The 19,627-nt window shown below is 41.5% G+C and overlaps 1 protein-coding gene across 1 annotated transcript in view; it reads right to left on the bottom strand.

Moving 5' to 3' along the window:
• LOC117552161 overlaps window positions 1–19,627 on the bottom strand; it is a 55,356-nt gene that overhangs the window by 18,997 nt on the left and 16,732 nt on the right. The window contains exons 29-65 of the mRNA XM_034225431.1: window positions 18,605–18,762; window positions 17,992–18,189; window positions 17,676–17,825; window positions 16,896–17,075; window positions 16,388–16,504; window positions 15,402–15,551; window positions 15,083–15,235; window positions 14,468–14,677; window positions 13,477–13,581; window positions 12,776–12,920; window positions 12,473–12,684; window positions 12,136–12,354; window positions 11,873–11,979; window positions 11,071–11,224; window positions 10,564–10,663; window positions 10,175–10,344; window positions 9,650–9,886; window positions 9,307–9,494; window positions 8,746–8,866; window positions 8,267–8,417; window positions 7,929–8,068; window positions 7,579–7,725; window positions 7,122–7,244; window positions 6,529–6,684; window positions 5,190–5,306; window positions 4,945–5,106; window positions 4,570–4,788; window positions 4,140–4,310; window positions 3,661–3,795; window positions 2,852–3,067; window positions 2,028–2,206; window positions 1,629–1,731; window positions 1,352–1,510; window positions 1,060–1,222; window positions 664–767; window positions 381–560; window positions 56–268 (exon numbers count right to left, since the gene is read on the bottom strand). Of these exons, the coding sequence (XP_034081322.1) occupies window positions 56–268; window positions 381–560; window positions 664–767; window positions 1,060–1,222; window positions 1,352–1,510; window positions 1,629–1,731; window positions 2,028–2,206; window positions 2,852–3,067; window positions 3,661–3,795; window positions 4,140–4,310; window positions 4,570–4,788; window positions 4,945–5,106; window positions 5,190–5,306; window positions 6,529–6,684; window positions 7,122–7,244; window positions 7,579–7,725; window positions 7,929–8,068; window positions 8,267–8,417; window positions 8,746–8,866; window positions 9,307–9,494; window positions 9,650–9,886; window positions 10,175–10,344; window positions 10,564–10,663; window positions 11,071–11,224; window positions 11,873–11,979; window positions 12,136–12,354; window positions 12,473–12,684; window positions 12,776–12,920; window positions 13,477–13,581; window positions 14,468–14,677; window positions 15,083–15,235; window positions 15,402–15,551; window positions 16,388–16,504; window positions 16,896–17,075; window positions 17,676–17,825; window positions 17,992–18,189; window positions 18,605–18,762 (5,912 nt within the window). The remainder of the gene's footprint in view (window positions 1–55; window positions 269–380; window positions 561–663; window positions 768–1,059; window positions 1,223–1,351; window positions 1,511–1,628; window positions 1,732–2,027; window positions 2,207–2,851; window positions 3,068–3,660; window positions 3,796–4,139; window positions 4,311–4,569; window positions 4,789–4,944; window positions 5,107–5,189; window positions 5,307–6,528; window positions 6,685–7,121; window positions 7,245–7,578; window positions 7,726–7,928; window positions 8,069–8,266; window positions 8,418–8,745; window positions 8,867–9,306; window positions 9,495–9,649; window positions 9,887–10,174; window positions 10,345–10,563; window positions 10,664–11,070; window positions 11,225–11,872; window positions 11,980–12,135; window positions 12,355–12,472; window positions 12,685–12,775; window positions 12,921–13,476; window positions 13,582–14,467; window positions 14,678–15,082; window positions 15,236–15,401; window positions 15,552–16,387; window positions 16,505–16,895; window positions 17,076–17,675; window positions 17,826–17,991; window positions 18,190–18,604; window positions 18,763–19,627) is intronic.

Below are 19,627 nucleotides of genomic sequence, written 5' to 3'. Positions count from 1 at the left end.
AGACAGTTGCGCAATTTAATTCCATTATTTGTGTTTTTCCACAAAGGGTTTTTACCTGTGGAAGTGAGACCGTGGCTGGGGCTGTAGGTGCCTTTTGGGCAGGGGACTGGCTGACTCTCCCTTGGGCAGATGTAGCCGGCTGGGCAGGGCAGAGGGCTGGAGACCCCAGTGGAGCTCCCCCTTGTGGCGCTGGGACTCGGGGACTGGCAGTGGAACCCAGGAGGACAGGGATTACACTCTTTCTGGCCGGCTAAATCCTGGAACGAGCCTGGCAAAGACATTCAAACTGTCATGAAGTCTTTGGAGAGGACAAGGGACTTTGTACAGTATAAAGTTAGCTGGTAAGAGTAATATTTATATAATGTTTTCATCCTGCTTACCAAGCGGGCATGTTTTGCAGTAATCTTTGCCTTTTCCTCCGGTCTCATTTTGGTAAGAGCCAGCCGGGCAGGGTGAGGGCACAATGCTGCCCTCGGAACAATAGTGGCCTGCTGGACAAACACCACCAGATACACTTGACATTGGAGTGGCAGTATGGGACCCCTCGAGACAGTAGAAACCTGGGGAGAAAGATTTTCATAAAATGTTTGAAAAGCTAAACATTTATATCAAGTAAGATTATGCAATGCACTAGCATAACTGATTAACTAGTCAGATTTTGACCTGGCAGGCAGGCTCCAGAGACTGCAGAGAGGCCTGTCTCTGAACAGTAAAAGCCAGGACTGCAGCTACGACACTGAGACTCATCCACAAGCCCGCTCTGCGTACTGTCAAAAGAGGCATTTTAATGACAAACAACTTAATAGTCACTTCAAATCTCTTGTTTTATAACTTGAATATGTATACATACAAATCATTATGTTCCAGATGCATTGTCATCTATGTGAATTTGATGACATCTTCACATTTTCAAATATGACTACTATATTCATAGAGTAACCATGCACTGTAGTAGTGTAGAGTGTAGTGTAAGAGTTCATATCTTTTGTTTTGTAAAAAACAAATGGTTAATTGTCATCACAGATAGATTATAGTATAGAGAAATTGCAGGAAAAGCACCTGAATGTTCCTTTGGGGCATGGTTTTGGCACTGAAGTCCTCACAAAGCAGAAGAAGCCAGGAGGGCATGGGAATCCAGTTAGATTGTCTAGTGGTGAAGGTTCAGAAGCCCCACCAATACAAACAAACCCTGCAGTGCACGGCCCACTGGGGAAAGTCCTCCCTTTAAATAAGAATAATTCAAGCAAGGTTTATCACCCTAACAACAGAGCAGCAATTCACCTCTAATTGTTTCTAAAAGACATCACTAAATACCACAACACTAATAGAGTCAGGAGTGGAGGCATTGTACCTGTTCCTTTGCAGTACACCCCAGAGTCACAAAGTGAGCACTGCCATTCCTCAACCATTCCTGACTTGTTTCCATAGGTTCCTGCTGGACAGGGATGTTGATTGGCTGATCCACTGGGACAATAAAATCCTCTCTCACATGGCATTGGAATGGTCATTCCTGATGTACAGATGGGGCACAGAATGAAAAGGAATTGACTTTTGAAGTGTCAATATTATTTGCATATATGTTCCCAGCTGCTTTGTAATCTAACAGTTTGTCCACCTGTCAGCTTTACCTTGATCTGGACAATGGGAACCAGCAGGACATGTCTCGCACGAGCCCTGGCCTTGTCTCAGCTGGTAGCTGCCTGGAAGGCAAGCAGTCGGTTTGACACTGCCCTGAAGCAAACATTAAATAAAACATTAGACTTAATATCTGCAGAATAACATACATGAAACATAACAATGGTGCACCAATGACAGTGGAGACGGAGACAGCCACAAAACAGGAAGAAGACTGAGATGGTATGACAAAACAGGAAGAAAACATCAATTGACTTATTGTTTGCGGTAATGCACTTGTCACGACAGAAAAATAACTATAGCTAAGAAGGAAGACTCATGCAGACACATCACATATAATATTCAGTAGTGATGACAGACAATAGCTGGCAGACCAATACTGGATGGCTGACCTTCTCACAATAATGTCCCACTGAGCAGACATTTTGTTGTGGTCTCTCAGCGCTCTGCCCCTCAGGACAGTAGTAGCCTTCTGCACACCAGCCACTTGGCTCAGTTTTTCCTCTCTGGTGGCAGTAGTGACCTTGAGGACACTGCTGGCAAGCCTCCACTGTAGACCCACCCAAGGAGCCTGATGGTTGGCACACAATTGAAAATGAACTCATAAATGTATATACAGTACTTAAGTCTTCAATTAAATATTGTTCTATATTTATCTCAATGTGCCATCAGTGATTGTTGACTTGAAAACAAAATTGGCTAAATGAAAGCACTTAAAATAGATAACAATGTTAATATGATGCAAAGCACACATCTATCCCTTCGTCAGTTCCCAATTCATAACCATACAAAGAGCTACAGCACATTTTAATATGATTCTAGTTGTCCGCCGCAAGACAAGAATACAATTACACGATTAAACTACTTTGTTACTGAAATTATTCATAGGCGCCCAAGGAAGATAAAAATGCTTCAATGGAAGCTTTCATTTTCTCCGCATCACCGAACTGCAATGACAGAGACCAGTTCATGTAAGGTCATGAGCGTGCAACACTGACAATGTGTGCACCAAAGAGGATTAGATGTTGTATTTCTAAACAATGTGTCTTATTACTCATACATCATCTCCTCATGACCAAACGAGCCCAATGGATTAATGACTTGCCTGTTTTTAAGAAAAGATATATCAAACACAAAGTATTTTTATAACTAAATATATGATATTATGATATCAATAAAACAATTACAACTATATAAAAAAAGGGTTGGATCTCACTTTGTATGGTTCCAACAGGACAAGGCAGAGGAAGAAGAGTTCCAGGGGGGCAGTAGTGTCCCGGGGGACAAAGGGAGGCATGGGGGTTTAAAGAGCCTTTGGGACAGTAATACCCTGCCGCACAGGGCCCTGTCGGGACATCCAGACCAGTCTTGTTACAGTGAGAGCCAGCCTCACAGAGTAGGGGGAATGCAGAGCCCAAAGGACAATAGAAGCCTGAAAAATAGCCACGGAAAGTATCACTGAAATACATCAACTTCAGCAAGATCCAAAGTCCAATCAGGAGGATTAATGTTCCTAAGCCCACAGTTCCTCTAGAGATGAAGGATTTTTTCAGACTTTAGCTTTTAATTCCCACACTCTTATTTTGTTCGTGTAAAGCTGTTTCTTCCTTTTTTTGTGTTTCTCTTTTATGTGCACCAGCACCAAACCATCTGCAGCTCCTCAAGAGAGAAGTCCATCTATAGCTCTCTTTAGGCTTTCAGGTCTTTATAAATGGGAATGTGAACCTTCAAAAAACACGGTTTTTGAGCAGGGTTATTCTTTTTGAATAACCATCAGCTTTTTTTTAAATGAAAAAAGTAACATTTAATGTATTATTTGAGTGTTCAAATAAAACAAAGATGAAGAGGTATTAAATTGGGTTATCATGCACAGACTGTACAGATAAGATCAAATCAGTCTTATGTCACAGCATTTGAGTATGTGGGACAAACATGTCATGAGCAAGAACGACAACATGTGCGCCTGAAGCAATAAACAAAGTATCACATCAAGCTAACACAGGTTCACTGTCAGGATTTACCCACCCTTAGGGCATATGTCTCCTCTGTAGGTGGAGCAGGCATAATGTGGACTCTTGAGACATGGCGGTGAGTCACTCAGAATGCTGTCTGAATCTGCCTGAGGTGGCGTTACCACTTCAATCCAGCCAGCTTTGCTTCCTATAATAGAATACAGTCAATACAACATGAGAGATGTCCCAGTTAGTATATTTGTCTTGCAGAGAGGAAACCAAAAAAGGAGTTTCTCTTGTCTCTGTAAATGCTGAATAAACAGTTCAAACTGCCAAAAGAACAAAAATAAATACAAACATGTAACACTGAAAGGAGAAAGATTAATTGTAGACTTCTTGAGGGGAAGGTTAGGCTGAAAATGCTACTGCTTTGTGGGACATTTATCAAAACATGCAAGGCTTTGTGGTCTAGTTGAATAATTTAGAGAAAGTCATGCCCTTTTAAAAAGGATGCATTTGCTGTGTTATTACATCAAGAGACACATATTTTACCAGAGTTCCGGGAGTTATTGAAGCAAGACAGATTGTGAATCCAGAGGGCGGCGTCTGTCTTCGGTGTATAATCCTCCAGTATTTCACAAAGACAGCTCAATGAAGCGGAGTTTGCTCGAGGTGTGGGGCTCTCTGTATCTCCAGAGCAGAAAAAACCTGCAAAGCACAGACCTGACACAAGGAGGTAATAGAAAACATGGAAAGACTATCCATTACATATTATGTCCTCCTAGTTTATCAGTTCATTATATTATGTATTTAATCGCCAGAAAAAATTGTTTATGTGCACAGCAATTCAGGCATCTAGAACATGACCCTGCACTTAGTTGTGATTTACATCTAAAGCATGACACGTGGATTTTAAACAGTCTTATCATCGAGTGCCAACTAACTCTCCTTGACTAACTGGAAACCTGGTGAAATCCCCCACCTGTGGGCTGTGAGCTTCCAGGACTGACGCAGTATTTCCCTGGGGAGCAACGGCGGCACTGAGTGGGGGAGGAAGCTCCAGGCTCTGGGAGGAAGCTGCCCGCGGGACAGGGTATTGGTAACCCACTACCTTGTGGACAGATGTGCCCCATGGGACAAACATCTCCATAAGACTGCGAGACAGGGGAAGGCTCAGTGGACCCCAGGGAACAAACATGTCCTGTGGTAGATAATGCTATTAGACATCTCACTGACAACCTGCAACATTCATGGGAAACTGTGGCTCAATTCAGTGAAGAAATACAGGAAAGGAAAAGACACTTGAATAACTCAATTTTCTGAAACCATTTCCCATGGTCATGCTGGTCTGTCAAACCTGGGCTGCAGGGTCCAGACGGCTCTGTCAGGCCACTGCTGTTACAGAAGGAGCCAGAGGGGCAGGGGGGGCAGTCAGCCAGGGACGTCCTGCCAGCTGATGCACTCACACTGCCCATCGGACATGGAGATGGCACAACTGAACCCTCCATACAGTAGAATCCTGGCCATGGTATATTTTAATCATTATAGGCTTCAGTTCACTTTGTATATTTGTGTTCACGTCATAAAATGTGAGTTAATTACCTGGTGGGCAGCTGTTACAAGTGTGTTGTCCAGATACAGATTGAAATGTGCCAGGGCTACATATGTCCGGCTCAGCACTACCGAGTGGACACACATGGCCAGGTGGACAGCGATGGCCTGCAACACAATTAGATAAATGAAAAGTTTAAACTGTCCTCTCGTCCCTCCTTGTTTACATGGATAACAAAGAAATGTGAAGATAAAATATGCTTCTTATTTAATGTATCATCTTAAAGACATTTGTGTTGCACTTTCTGATGTAAGAAAGCATTGCTGTTGCCATACTCTATTTAGTACCATGGAAAAAAGGACTGAATAAGAGAGTGACTGAGCAAAATGTGTCCTGTAAAAGAAGAGAAGAGAAAGCAGGCTCAGCTAGATGCGTGCCCTGACTCTGAGCTGGAGACTCTTTATGGATTCTGGGCCATTTCAGGTTCAAATTAGTAAAACGCCTTCTTGTTGAGTGGAGAAAATAGGTCGAGGATGCCTTTAAAAGAATATCTAGGTGTGCATGTGGGAGGAGGAAAGCACATCTGAGGCATATAATCACCTCCATGGTACAGCATATGAATAGTATGATTTGTTCTGCTACAAATCTATAGAACCAGTAACTCAACCAGGTACAGAAAAACGAGATTTGGAGAGAAGACCTCATGAAAGTACCTTAATAAAGTTTAAAAACATTCATACAAAGGTGGGTCCTAAAGGATTGCATGCTGGTAATCAAACAGATGATCAAATATGTCAAGTTATATTTAAAATAACTCAACTAAATAGAAAAACAGTGCCACAAAACAACCAAAATAGATGGGACGTAGTTGCTCTTCGTAAAACCCATATATCTCCAACATTTATTTTCAGGAAAGCTTAACGATTAGGTGTTCCTTCTCTACCTTCCTTCAACTTGATAAACAACAACCAACTGGAAAATAAGAAGAGGCAATGAGCTTGAGATTCTGAAGACACATGGTTTTCACAGACAAGACAAATGCCATATGGAGAATGTTGCAAACCATTATGCAGTATGATACAATGTTTGTAAAAGAAATACATTTTTCAAAGTACAGACATTTTTCCTTGTAGTACTTTTCTTATCCACTTGATGTGCAATATCATTCACTTGTGAAGTTGCACAACAGTATGACCTTTACAGGGAGAGAATGAAGTTAAGCTTGGTCTTCTGAATCAACTTCATCATGTGAGCATTATTATTTGAAGCCAGACTTACAGTACATGATCAGACATTGTGCTCAGAAACAAAGGTAAAAAAAGAAGCGCAAGGAAGTGCAAAGACTCCCCTGCTTGAACTTGAGCTGACCCCTGATGATGTGTAGTGTACCTGGCTGATGTCCAGACACTGATCCTGGTGGGCAGAACCACCCCGGGGGACAGAGGAGGTCGGCAGATGTCTGAGCCCATGAGGGGCAGTAAGACCCCGGGTAACAAGCTGCACAGTCGGCCTCAGACTCAGCTGCAGACCTTCCCAAGAAAGTGCCTATGTTGGGCAGACAAATTATCATTAGAGCAAAGATCACTTCTTTTGTCTCTCTCTCATAGACATATACATCCAGAGAACAGGAAATAGTATGACATAATCATGTTAAACAGTATATGTGCACCATGTATGGCTCAATTATTTCACTTAAGGTTAAGTAGCAAGCTGACCATTTTGACAGTTTTATTGGGCTCCTATTAGCTTTTACAACCATCTGTAAAGCTCTGGATACATTAAGCCATTATATTGTACCTCTGGGGGTTTTATGGAACTGTACACTACCTTTAGAGGCAGTGTAATAAAAAGCAAGAGGTCAGACACAATAGTCATTAAGTGAAATGACAGAATAATGATATACTTATGTTTAGCTACATGTTCATAATAGAGAAATAATGTCCTCTTCTTTCAGAACTCTATTCAGATATTTTAGTTTGTACCTGGAGGACAGGGGCTTGGCTTTGCACTCCCTTTAGGACAGTAGTGGCCTGCAGGACACACACCACCATGGAACTGACCCATGGTTGAATTGCCAGAATGTGGGGATGTTGGTGTGGTTTCTCCTGTAACTGAGACAATAGACCTTTACTGCATGTCATTACTCATTAGGTTAGTGAGTGTACTAAAAGGCCAGAGCCATTTGCTGCATTCCCAGGGAGAGATATACTACTAGGAGAAATCAGTGGAAGTGGTGGTAGTGTTCTGTGGAGAAAGAACCAGCACTGTGGAGTCAAAGGTCATGAAAATGTTAAATAAAAAAGCAGTGCTTTGATAGAAAATATTGCATAGAAGAACATTGTTCAAGCTTGTGTCGGATGTCTTGTTTTTCTATATTACAAACTAGTTGTTCATGGTTGCCAAACACTACTTAAAGTGCAAGAACAATCAGTCTATTACCTGTATAGTTACCCCAAGGTGTGGCTGTTCTGGATCCCTCCCTGCAGTAAAAGCCTGGCTTGCACAGCCCAGATGGGGAGGAAAGGCCAACCTCAGCGCAGTAATGACCAGGCAAACAGGGCTGACATACTTCTATAGAAACTGCCCCTGGAACAACAGAAACACAATTTGTATGTTTGATGTAAATGATTCAAATGTGATTAATAAGGGTCAAGTGAAATAATTCCACTTGGAAAAAGATTAGATCAATAACAAAAATTCCCAGTTACATTGCCGATAGCTCCAGTTAAGTCAGCCCATTATGTTCAAATGTCAGCAACAGTGCATCTGTAATTATTCAGTGTTTTCACCGTCTATGGAGCTGAAGGTGCTTGCAGGGCAGGGAACCATCAAGCTGGTACCCTGGGGGCAATAGGACCCTGGAGAGCAGCGGCCTCCTGTTGGGCCCTCCTCCGGCTGGGCAGAAACAGAACCATGGATACAGAGGTAACTATGGGCAGCAACATAATGAAGACAGAGACGATAGGGAGGGGGATGTGGGAGGTAGGAAGTGATAGACGAAACAGAGGGAGACAGAGCAAAAGTGAGGTTTAATTATAGAAAAGGGAGACAGAATTAAACAAGAACAGTATATCTTGTAAAGTCTTTCTATTAGTATGAAGTATGTGTTCAGATTGCATGTGTTTACCCAGGAGAGCAGACCCCAGTGGGAGCAGCCAGTCCAGAGGAACTGCAATACCTCCCTGGAGGGCAGAGCGCACAGCCCGACTTATTGGACAAACCCATCTGCCTGCTGAAGGCACCAGCTGGGCATGGGAATGCTACACCAGACTGTGTTCCTGCAGATAAATAGCGTATAATATCTACAGATGGTCCAGGACTTAACATCACAGAACACTTTGTGAAGGCTGTCCTTATCTTGATTATGCTCTATAAATCGACATTTGCATAATTAGAAAGCCATTTACTGTTACAGCCACTTAATCTTGAGTACACACAAAACAAGAACAATATTCAACACTGCTTTGCATGAAGTACAACACGTTTTTATACCATTAATCAATACCACTGAGCCTGAACCATTACTTGTGTCCCACATATATTGATACCTGACAACATTATTCACTTGTCAATATGTGTGGGAATAGCTGAACTATTGTACCCTACCTGGTGGGCAATAGTGTCCTTTTGGGCACAACGTGGGAGAGTGAGTGCCAGAAACATGCACAGTGCCACTATCCACTGATCCAGCACAGTAAAATCCTGCCGGACATTGAAAACACTCTGCCTGTGGAGAAGTAAATAGTGCTCATTATTCTATATACAGACTAGTCACAAGAGTTTGACAACTAATGTCCACAAATGTAAACAGACATGAAACGTTTCGATTCTTGTGTTGAAGAATCTAAAAGCTAAACTTGAAACTGTTTACAGTACACAGAGTGGTTGGAGATGCTTTCAGGAGGCCATTATTTTTTCTTTATAATGAGTGAATAACAAAGTCTCACAATACACCCATCTTTTAAACAGTTAGTCAATAGCACTACTAGATCTAGTTTGAAAGTAAAACTTTGTTTTCAACCAAGTATATCAAGCCTTATACTGAATAATTGAGAATTGCTGCTACTATAGGTTATTCTATTTGCATTATATAGTGGATGCACTTTGCCTTTGGGACTATAGGTCCAATCAGAATATGAGCATACTGTTCAGCCTCATCCTTCTCACCTGACCAGGTAAATCCTGGTAGGTTCCTGGTAAGCAAGGCACCTGTCTACCAGATCCAGGTGGGCACATATTTCCAGGTGAGCAGGGTATAGCGGCCTGCTGGCTGCTGTTAACTTTGCCTGGGCAGTAATAGCCCGCTGGACAGATATGAGAAGGGAAAGAGAGCCCTCTGGTGACACACAGGAAACCTACAAAACAAAATGAGCACTGTTGAGCAGCAGCACACGTCGTGTGAAGGGATTATGCCACCGATAAATCAAGTTATGTAATGAATGCTTTATCTTCTGGCAGATAGAAGGCACATAATTAAACACTAATGTATGCAACATAAATTAGTTCCAACCTGGAGGACAAGTCAGACAGTCGGAGAGATAACGGTTTCTGGTTGTGTTGCTGTAGCGTCCTATAGGACAGGGCACTGGTGCTGAGGAGCCCTGGGGACAGTAATGACCTTCAGGACATCTGTCCCCTGTCGTTTCTCCATCCTCTGGTGTGGGTGACCAGGCCCCAGAGAGGCAGTAGTACCCTGCTTCGCATTGGCCTGTTGCAACACTCTTCCCAGGAGACAAACAGAAGGAGCCTGGTTTGATAGGAAAACGAGTGAAATTGAATGGAAGGGAAAACTACCCTGAATTACCCTGCAAAGCGGAACATGGGGGAAAAGGCACTGCATACCGTATTAATTCAAGTTTCGGTGCAGCATTTGTTTGATTTATGTTAAAAACAGTTATTGATAAAAGTTGCTTTTTAAAGTTTACTTATTCTGGCAATACAGTGTTTAATTTCCATGGACCGTCAAGGTCGTCTTAAACTCTTAGTCAACAACAACAACTTTAAGGATAAACATTGGTAGTAAATGGTGTGTGACCTGGAGGGCAGAGCAAGCAGTCCTGGGGTTGTGCCATCCGAGTGTGGGGGTTAATGGAGCCAGCTGGACACGGGTACTGGTGTTTGGACCAGGTCCCGGACGGACAGTAATGACCCACTGGACACTCATAAGTCCTCGACAGAGAGCCGTTATTGCCAGGACAGTAAAAACTATCCAGACAAAACAAAAAAGGATGGGATAATTTAGTTCTTGGCTACTAAAAGTGGCATTGAAACATGAATATACTGTTCCTATATATATGTATGCAGTGCTCGGGGGGAATTCATTTATGTGTGTAAACATCTACTATTTAAAATCATGTTTATATGTGACAATTTATCTATGTTTATGGTGCAGTGTGACTGCGTGTGGCTAACAAGAGAGTTTACCCCTGGGGACAGGCACCGCAGCCGGCTCTGCTGTCCTCCGTACTGATGGTTCCCAGAGGGCACTGCTGAGGAGCCACAGAGCCCTCAGAGCAATAATATCCTGGATGTGTGAAGGCAAGAGTCATGAAAGTGCTGCACACTCAAGTGCACACACAGAGACACGCACAATCTACAGGGGATAGGGTTCAGTATCCACTGTCAACAGAGTAGCTGCTTATGTCAAGCCCTATTAAGTTAAAAGGTTTTGTTTACCTGGTCACTAAGCTTGTTCTGGGTTTATGTAAATGTGTAACCTAATTGTGTACCGCACTTATTTGTATTTTATATACTGTAATGCTTAAGAAATTGCGTCTTGCTGCCATTGCCTGTAAACAATGGAAACCTTATTACTCTATCCCAGTGTGTTCTGTATTGACTCTCTTTGTGCATTTTCTTTAGAGAGTTTGTTCTGTAATTATTTGTTTTAATATTAAATACAGATGTCTTGATTTGAAGGGATCTGATTACCTTTTGGGCACGGTCCTCCCCGGCTGTCTATCAGAGGAGGGTCAGGGCGATCTGCACCCCCCAGACAGAAGAAACCTTCCCAGCATTCCCCTGAAGGGACCGAAAGCCCTACAGCATCACAATAGTAACCAGGGAGACATGGCTGGCAATCCTCCTGAGAGGGGAAATAAAACAGACAGAGAGAGGAAAGTAAAGAGAGAGATGGGCAGTTAGAAAATGAAAGAAAGAGAGTGCCTCATTGTAACATTGATTTGGGATTAGATATTGATTGGCTGTCACACTGAAAGACAGAGGAAACATGTAAGTACTTCTCCTCTTAATTGTATACTGATTAGGGTGCATGTAATGTAGCAGGACCATACATTTGTTTGGAAAGTACAGTATTTAAGACATCCTCACAGTGTTTTATATTAAATACTAGGAAATAATGAAGAAGTAAAAACAAAGAAAATAAATGACTACATAATTAACAGATAATTAATATAAATGAATACATATTTTTAATGGATGATTTTGTTTTATAATGTCGCATCATTCATTCTTTGTCTGTCTTTTAAGATAAACAGGGAAGAGCCAATTATGGGGCTGGCTGTTGCTATGAATACAATAAATATATACCACATTTCTTCATGTGAGTATGAGTATTCATTTCATGTCCTATGAATCACTGATTATCCTCATTTGATGCAGGAAAACAATTATATTTAGTTAGTTTAGAATATTTGTTTTCATTATTAACACAAAAAAAACGAATATTGTAAAAGATACAGTATATGTAAGAGCAATATTGATTCACAGTGACCTGGGAGGCTAATTTGGTGAGATCAGAGAATGTTCCACGTGGACAGGGCAGAGGATTTATGGCGGCTTGGGGGCAGTAATGACCGGCAGGACACGGCCCTCCCTCTTCTGATGAGACACAGAAAACAAAACTGCCATTTGTCAAAAATCTCCAAATAGGAACATTGATGGAGAACGACTTCCTCACATAATAACAAGGCTGACAATTCCATATTTCCTGAATGTGTGAACCTGCGGTAGATATCTGGTAAATATATGTATCACCTGCAGCCCGTAACAGGGGTTGTGGAGAGGTGTTTCCATGTGAGCAGTAATATCCTTCTTGACATTGTCCAGTGACAGCTGTGCCATTTCTGGAAGAGCAGTAATGGCCGCTGTCACACTGCCTGCACTGAGAAACGGACCAGTAGCCGGGGTCAGGGCCATAAGTTCCCTCTGGACAGCCTTTTAAGTCAAATCCAGTTCTTTCAGGGCAGTAAAAGCCTGTAAGCCACATAACAGTCACAAAAAACGTTTATAGATAAAAAAGGATACGACAACATTATCAACACTGAAGTAATATGAGTGGTTTCAAGGACATACGATGCAACAAATGACAGACCTGGAGGACACGAGTACAGAGAGCCAGACACACAGTACCAGCCTGCCACACATGGCTCACACTCAGTAGCATGTGTAACAGCAACATATGTCCCTGGTTTACAAGGCAGAGGTTGAACAGTGCCCTCTGGACAGTAGGAACCCTCAGGACATGGTCCCCCTGTAATTCCATCAGTAGGGTTGGGTGTCACGGCTCCCTTAACACAGTAAAATCTGCAAAAGAAACATGAAATGAGACTGTGAGCATGACAGAAAGAAATGCAATAACAAGGACAACATTTTTATTTTGTGACAAGCGGTATACCCCCCACTGCAAGGCCCACTAGGTTTAGTGAGACCAGCAGAGTCGCAGTAAAACCCCCCCAGACACAGTTTGCAGTCCTCCTGATTATGCAGTCCTGAGCTGTTTGACCAGCTGCCTTCAGGGCAGGCCATAGGAGCTGTTGTGCCTGTTAATATGAAACAAACATTAAGAGAACTATTAAAAGACTATTAAAATATGTCACGAACAATGGAGTTATTGGGTTTGTCAATGCAATATAGTGTACATTTGTTGTACACATTGTTATTAGATATACAGTGTAACTAAATAAGTGAGACATGTTGCTGCGTGCAGAGTTGATAAAGTCAGAGTTTGCCCTACAGCAGTATTTCTAAAGCATAGGTCAGTGCCCCAAGTCTGATAGGACAACAATAAGTGCACACATTAGTTTGAAGAAAACTGTATACCAAGTTTCAAGATAAATGTTGTCAGTACTTCCTGTAGGCCACCAAATGAAAATTAGCATGAATAAAACATTGTAGCCTGTGAATTTGACTGGGTAGAATGTTAATAGCCTAAAACAGTATATATTTGGTTACATTAATCTACGAATCAAGTGTTGGATTTAAAAACATTATTTTAAAAACTTGGGAAGTTTATAACATAAAAATATAGCAGCAATGAAGCAGCTGATGGCTAATGTAATGAAATGTAATGTAACATGGCTGATGCAAGCCAGTAACCTGAGGGGCAGTATTGACCAGGTGGACACAGGGAACCTGAGCGTCCATCAAGTGGGCTTGGAGAGGAAGCCCCCTCTCTGCACCAATAACCAGTATTGCATGGTCCTATAGGTAGTAGAATATAACAACACGTAATCATGATACAGTAATGTAGACAAAACCACAGCTCCACAGTACATGCTACCTAGTACAAATTTGGGGTTTAACGACTTGACCAACAAAATTAGCTTTTCAGCTTTTAGTCGCTGATATACTGTACAGATACTTGAATGGAATGGCTGACATGGAGGATTAAGAAAAATGTGCAGTGGTCTCTTAATTTTTTTCAGAGCTGTATCTGTCTAAACCAAGGAAAATAATCAGAATACCATTATTCGTCCCACAGTGGGGACATGAACATTGTAACAGCAAAAGTGAGGAAACTACTCAGCTGTGAGTAGGAGCTGCTGTAACAAGGCTGCCACTCAAGCAGCACCAGAACTTAATGACAAAAATACTGTAAATCCATAGCTTTTTGCGCTAGAGTTAGGTTAGAGGAATAGGTTTATTCACCATTTATATGTTGCTGAATAGTTGTATGTACAGTACATATCTGCTATATATGTGATGATAAAACGCCTTGCTTTTTTACAATGATTATGTCTAAAATCAGATACTCCCATGTGGGTCTTAACTTTACTTAAAACATTAGACTGTAATTCCAACAATCTTTCAATGTCTTCTCATGTTAAACATGATGTGTTGTTTGATAAGCCATCTGGGGGGTTTATATAAAGATCAGAACACCTTTGGTCCTGTGTACACTGTTTGTATTGACTCGCTATTAACACACTTGGGAAAATGTTGTTATTCATTTCCTCCTCAGCCATAATGATTTCAAAATTCTAGTTTGTTGCATAATCCCATACATAGCAGTCCCTACTACCGCTTAAAGTAATGGTGTAGGAAAAAAGGAAAAGCGATTAAAAGAAGAGGTCACCCTCTTTCTCACCTGCCGGCTCTGACAGGCCCACAGAAGGACAGAAGTGTCCCGCAGCGCAGGGCATGCAGGAGGTGAGGCTGGCAGTGTGCACTCTCGGGTTGAAGGAGCCACTGGGGCAGGGGTGTTGGTCGGGCATGCTTGTACCTGCAGGGCAGTAGTGTCCTTTGGGGCAAGGCCGCAAAAAAGAGGCATTGGCTAGTCTCAAATCGCAGTAGTACCCTTGACAGAAGAAAAACACACATATTTTAATAAGCATTATAAAAAATACTTACAAAAACAATTGCATTTGTAGAACACTTCTTTCAACAAACTTGTAAAGTGCTGTATACAGTGCAGTTCATTCTTATTTGAACAATGTAAAGTATTTTGCCAAGATTTTTAAATGTTCTGTGTAAATTAAGCTTATATACATTATTATTCTTGTTATATAATAAATTGAACAGGTGCATGTGAGTGAGTCATCAACTTCAATAAATGAACACTTGCTGGGTTGCTGAGAGCTGTTTTCATTACACCGTCTTCAGTAAATCAGAAATGCCACAAGGTCAACAGCAGTGTTTAGAAAGAAAATAAATACATCCTTCTGTAGAGAAGATAAAAAAGAAGAGTAAAGCGCTCTTATACCTGCGCCACAAATGGTGCAGGTTGCCTGTTTCTCTCTGTCCTGGTAGGTTCCTGACGGGCAAGGCTCTGGAGTGGCACTTCCCTGCACACAGAAGTGACCTGGAGGACACGGCAGAGCTGTAGCCACTGTCTGACCAGGCGGGCACCAATAGCCTAGGTGACAAAACACAAAATAGAGCAAAGTGTGCAAGGATGGAAAGGAGGTTGAAGCCGAACAAAGAATGAATCAAGAACATGTATCTTTATGAAACAGGCAACAGCCGAACACTTTTAAACCGTTTATGTTAAACGATGAGACATAATACAATGCATGGACTACCTTGGCTGCAGGGTCCAGTTGGAGCCCTGAGACCTGCTTCTCTGCAGTAGACACCTGCAGTACACGGCTGACAGCTCGCCTCACTGGTTAGACCTGGCACTGGGGAGAAAGTACCTGCTGGACACAACTCTGGCTCTCCTGAGCCCTCAACTGCAGAGAGAAAAAGTCATTCATTCAGCCTTTCATTCCTTTCCTTTACATACCAATACTTATTCTAGACCGAAAGTCTATTCCAGGATACACTGAGTCAAAAGCATGAACAAACTCCACACAGGTCAACAGTAGACAGGCTAACAAAAGTTGACTCAAGATGACTCACTCTCATACCCATGGGTAATTAGGTTGACAGGTCTACTTGAGTCATAGCTATGACTATGCTATGACTTTGAAAATGAAATGTAATACAGCTACTTAAGAGTCTTAGGTTCATGTCATTTGCATATATTTGGACTGCAGAAAGACATTTGAAAATCAAAACAAAACCCCAGGGTTAAAGGCTGGGCCTTTCCATCCTTTAAAAAAAACCCAATTCTAAGCAATATCAAAGAACTGCCCTTTGAATAATGAATAAGATTTGATAAGACTTTGCAGACTCTCATTCTGCATTGTATTGGTATATGATGCAAAGTGCATACATATTACTTATTTCATGGGGTCAGTTTCTCCCAACCCAGTTTACTTCGGCTTAAGGCTATATTGTCACACATTTCCTGCATGGGAACAAATATAGATCCTTAAAAACTTGGACATAGATTAATGGCAGACATCAAAAGCTAGAGAAAAGTGGTAACATTATGAATATGTAAATATTTTTCTTCCAATCAAACTCAATTATACATTTAAAAAAAACAGTAGGCCAAGTATAAGTGGTACTAATGCATTATGGACTTCACCAAGATATTAACTTTTTTTTATTAATATATAAATAAAACCTTTGTTGGCAGGTTAGTAATACAACTGTTCCAAAGAAGTAAAGTGGCGCTTACCACAGTATGCCCCAGGTGGACAGATGCTGCCTGTTCCTCCATCTGTTGGTTTGGCTTCAGTTGCTCCTCCAACACAGAAATACCCAGGGAAGCAGGGTCCCATCGGCAGAGCCAAACCTTTTTAACAACATGAGGACTTTTATGAGTTTTCTAAATACCCAGAGATATTATGTATAAGTGGCCTTAAGACTGAAATCCCCTTGTGTAGAATAATGTGTGAGCCCCCCAAAATGTCATACAGTACATACACTTCCATATAAATCCGAAAATAATCACATGACTGATTATAAACGGTCTTAACTTATACAGATCAAATAAACAATAGCTTTTCCAACCAAAAATAAATCCAAACTTATAGTTCTGATTGAGAACATATTTGTAATTCTAGTTCCATGTGTGTGATTGAAAGAAAAATGTGTTCACTTGCTGGGGTCAAATATGAAAAACCAGGCCATTAAAATGCTGTGACTAGTGTGAATGAGTAGGTCTTTAATTGGATTTCAAATACCTGAGATGTTACAGAATGTTCCAGGTGGACAAGGCACAGGCTCTGAGCTACCTAAGGGGCAGTAAAAGCCCGCCTGGCAGCGCCCCCCTGTAGATGTAGCTGGACAAAGACAGTTGGCATTTGTGTAGTTGTCCAGGTCAAAAGGCTGGGAGTTCCAAGCAGCTGACACACAAAACCAACCTGAGAGGAATAGATGAAGCAAAAGACAGAGCAGGAGACAATGAAGTGCTTATGTTGTGACTGCTGTCTATATTTGTGATTTACATGTGATTTACATCATGTTGCCAACATAAATTCAAATCAGTTTAGATGTCACATCAGATGCTGACTTTCCGAACAGGGTAAGAAAAACACGCTCCACAGAGCATGAAACTCACAAGAGCGAGAAACATAAGAAACATGACAAACAAACCAGGAAGCCACTGTTGTATTATCTGCATGAGACTTGTGTGCATTAGGGTTGATGGCATATGGAGCCAGGCCATTTGTCGCCTTAATATAGAAATAAATAATACAGGGAATTATCTGAAAGCTGCTGAAACACTATAATAAAGCTGTAAAGAGAGGGGAAGTAAAATAATGACAGATGTGGCTCGTGTTGAGATGTGATTTGTCGTGCTTAATACGTACTTTTAGAGCAGCAATTGACAGCAATTTTCCCTAACTGCTTTGGAATGGCTTGCAAGACATAAACTAGGCTGGCACAGAGTATAGAGTCCTGCCACTTTGTAAGCAGGCTGTATGGCTGAGATTGTGTCTTTTGTAGAAAATTACACTGACCGGCTTTGCATTTTCCAGACACTTTGGTCAGCCTCTCCTTCTCACAGTAGTGTCCTGGGGGACAAGGCAGGCAGCTGTCCAGACTCTGAGTCATTGGCTCTGGGTTGTAGTATCCACGAGGACAGGGAAACTGGGTGGCATGCCTTGTACCTACGCATAAAATACAATCTAATTTCAAGTGATACACACCATTTCAGCGTTTTAAACACATTTATCCGTGAGAATCTTTAAGCACACCAAGAAGTTTCTAGATGCTACCCTCGATGAATTCATAAAGAAACACAACCATGACTGATAGTGGTTTGGGAGAATCTACCGTCGGGGCAGTAGAAACCAGGGGGACAGGGGGACTTGGAGAAGTTTCCAGTCTTCTCTGGACAGTAGTAGCCAGCAGGGCAGCGGGAACACACTGATTGGCCTGTGAGGATGGAGTAGGCTCCAGCTGGGCATGGCACTGAGCTCGCACTACCCTCAGGGCAGTAATGAGCTTGTGGGCAAAGACCTCCTTCTGAGCCTGGAGAGCATATAACAATTAGATGTGGTAAATTACTGAGATTAGTTCTGCTTAGCCCTTAATGTGATGAATCATGTGATAAACACTGATTAATTCAGTAATCATGCGTTTAACAAAACACCCTCTTACATTCGCTTTTCCTGCATTTATCAGCATCTGTTTTTCTTCTAGCTGATGGTTATTCATAAGATCACTCTCCAAACATTATAATCACAGCCCTCCACAATTTCCCATTGCTAATCAATGATTAATTAACTATGTTATCATTGTGTTCATATTTGAAGGTGGGTGGACTAGGTTTTACCTTGCAGAAGATATGAAGCAAGGGAGTAAATCATTTTTGACATTATACTACAAGCACAAAATAAATTAACTTCTCATGAATAAAATAAAACTCAATATTTTGCAATTCTACCTGTAGCTTTTGTGTCTCCCCCTGGACAGTAAAATCCTGCCTGACACAGTCCAGATGGACGAGTGAGACCTGCAGTGCCACAGAAAACACCCGCTGGACATGGATTACAGCCAGAGACGTCTGTCAGATGAAGACTGCAACCAGAGATGGGGTCGTTACTAAAAAAAGTAATATATTACATATTACATATTACTTTTTAAAAAGTAATATATTACACTACTTCGTTACTCTCTAGATAAAGTAAATCGTTACTTTACTCGTTACTTTACTCGCAGGGCCGGCCCGCCCCTACAGGCAGATCACACAGACTGCGGCGCACCTACAGTGTAAGCGCGCCACAGTTTTGCCTCTGCGAGACTCCACTTGCACCCCCAATTACTATTGCATTAAGGAAGACATAACACAAGTCTTTCTTTTTATATGCTCTAAAATAGGCTACCAGCCTACCACAACAAGTTAACAGTCTGTGAAACGTAAAGACACTAATTAATGAAACCAGTTCAAGACGCATTATTCTTATCATTCTTTATGAGCGCAGTAACGGTAAGGTATCTAATGACTTATGTATTTAGTATTCCATAACTTAGTAACAGAGATGGTCAAACTAAAGTGGTAGAGACACAGCAGAATTCCTACAATGAAACGGGGCATTGAACTGTTCACCCGTGAGAGGGCGATCAACAAAAGAGAGCGAGCGGCCCCGTTGAGGGAGTTTACAGATGAAAAGACTCAGCCATGTTTATGCAGCACTGCTGCACGTGGAGATGTTATGGGCATAGATATGTCTCATAATTATTTGTGTGAACTTAAAAATAATTTGTGTGTAAATATGTGATTTGTAAATGTAAAACAACATCCACAAATGCATTTAAAAGATTTGCAAACTCACAAATACATTTGCAAGTGTAAAACGGATCTGCAAATACGTTAAATATGTTCACAAATAAAAAAAAGATCTGTGAATATCTCTTTAACATTTACACCTTTCGATCAGGCATTTGTGAATCCATTTTGTATTTGTGG

Source organism: Gymnodraco acuticeps, unplaced genomic scaffold (genome assembly GCF_902827175.1).
Source record: "Gymnodraco acuticeps unplaced genomic scaffold, fGymAcu1.1, whole genome shotgun sequence".
NCBI classification, from domain to species: Eukaryota; Metazoa; Chordata; class Actinopteri; order Perciformes; family Bathydraconidae; genus Gymnodraco; species Gymnodraco acuticeps.
The sequence above is the reverse complement of the archived record's forward strand: the minus strand, read 5'-3'. Positions and strand labels throughout refer to the sequence as shown.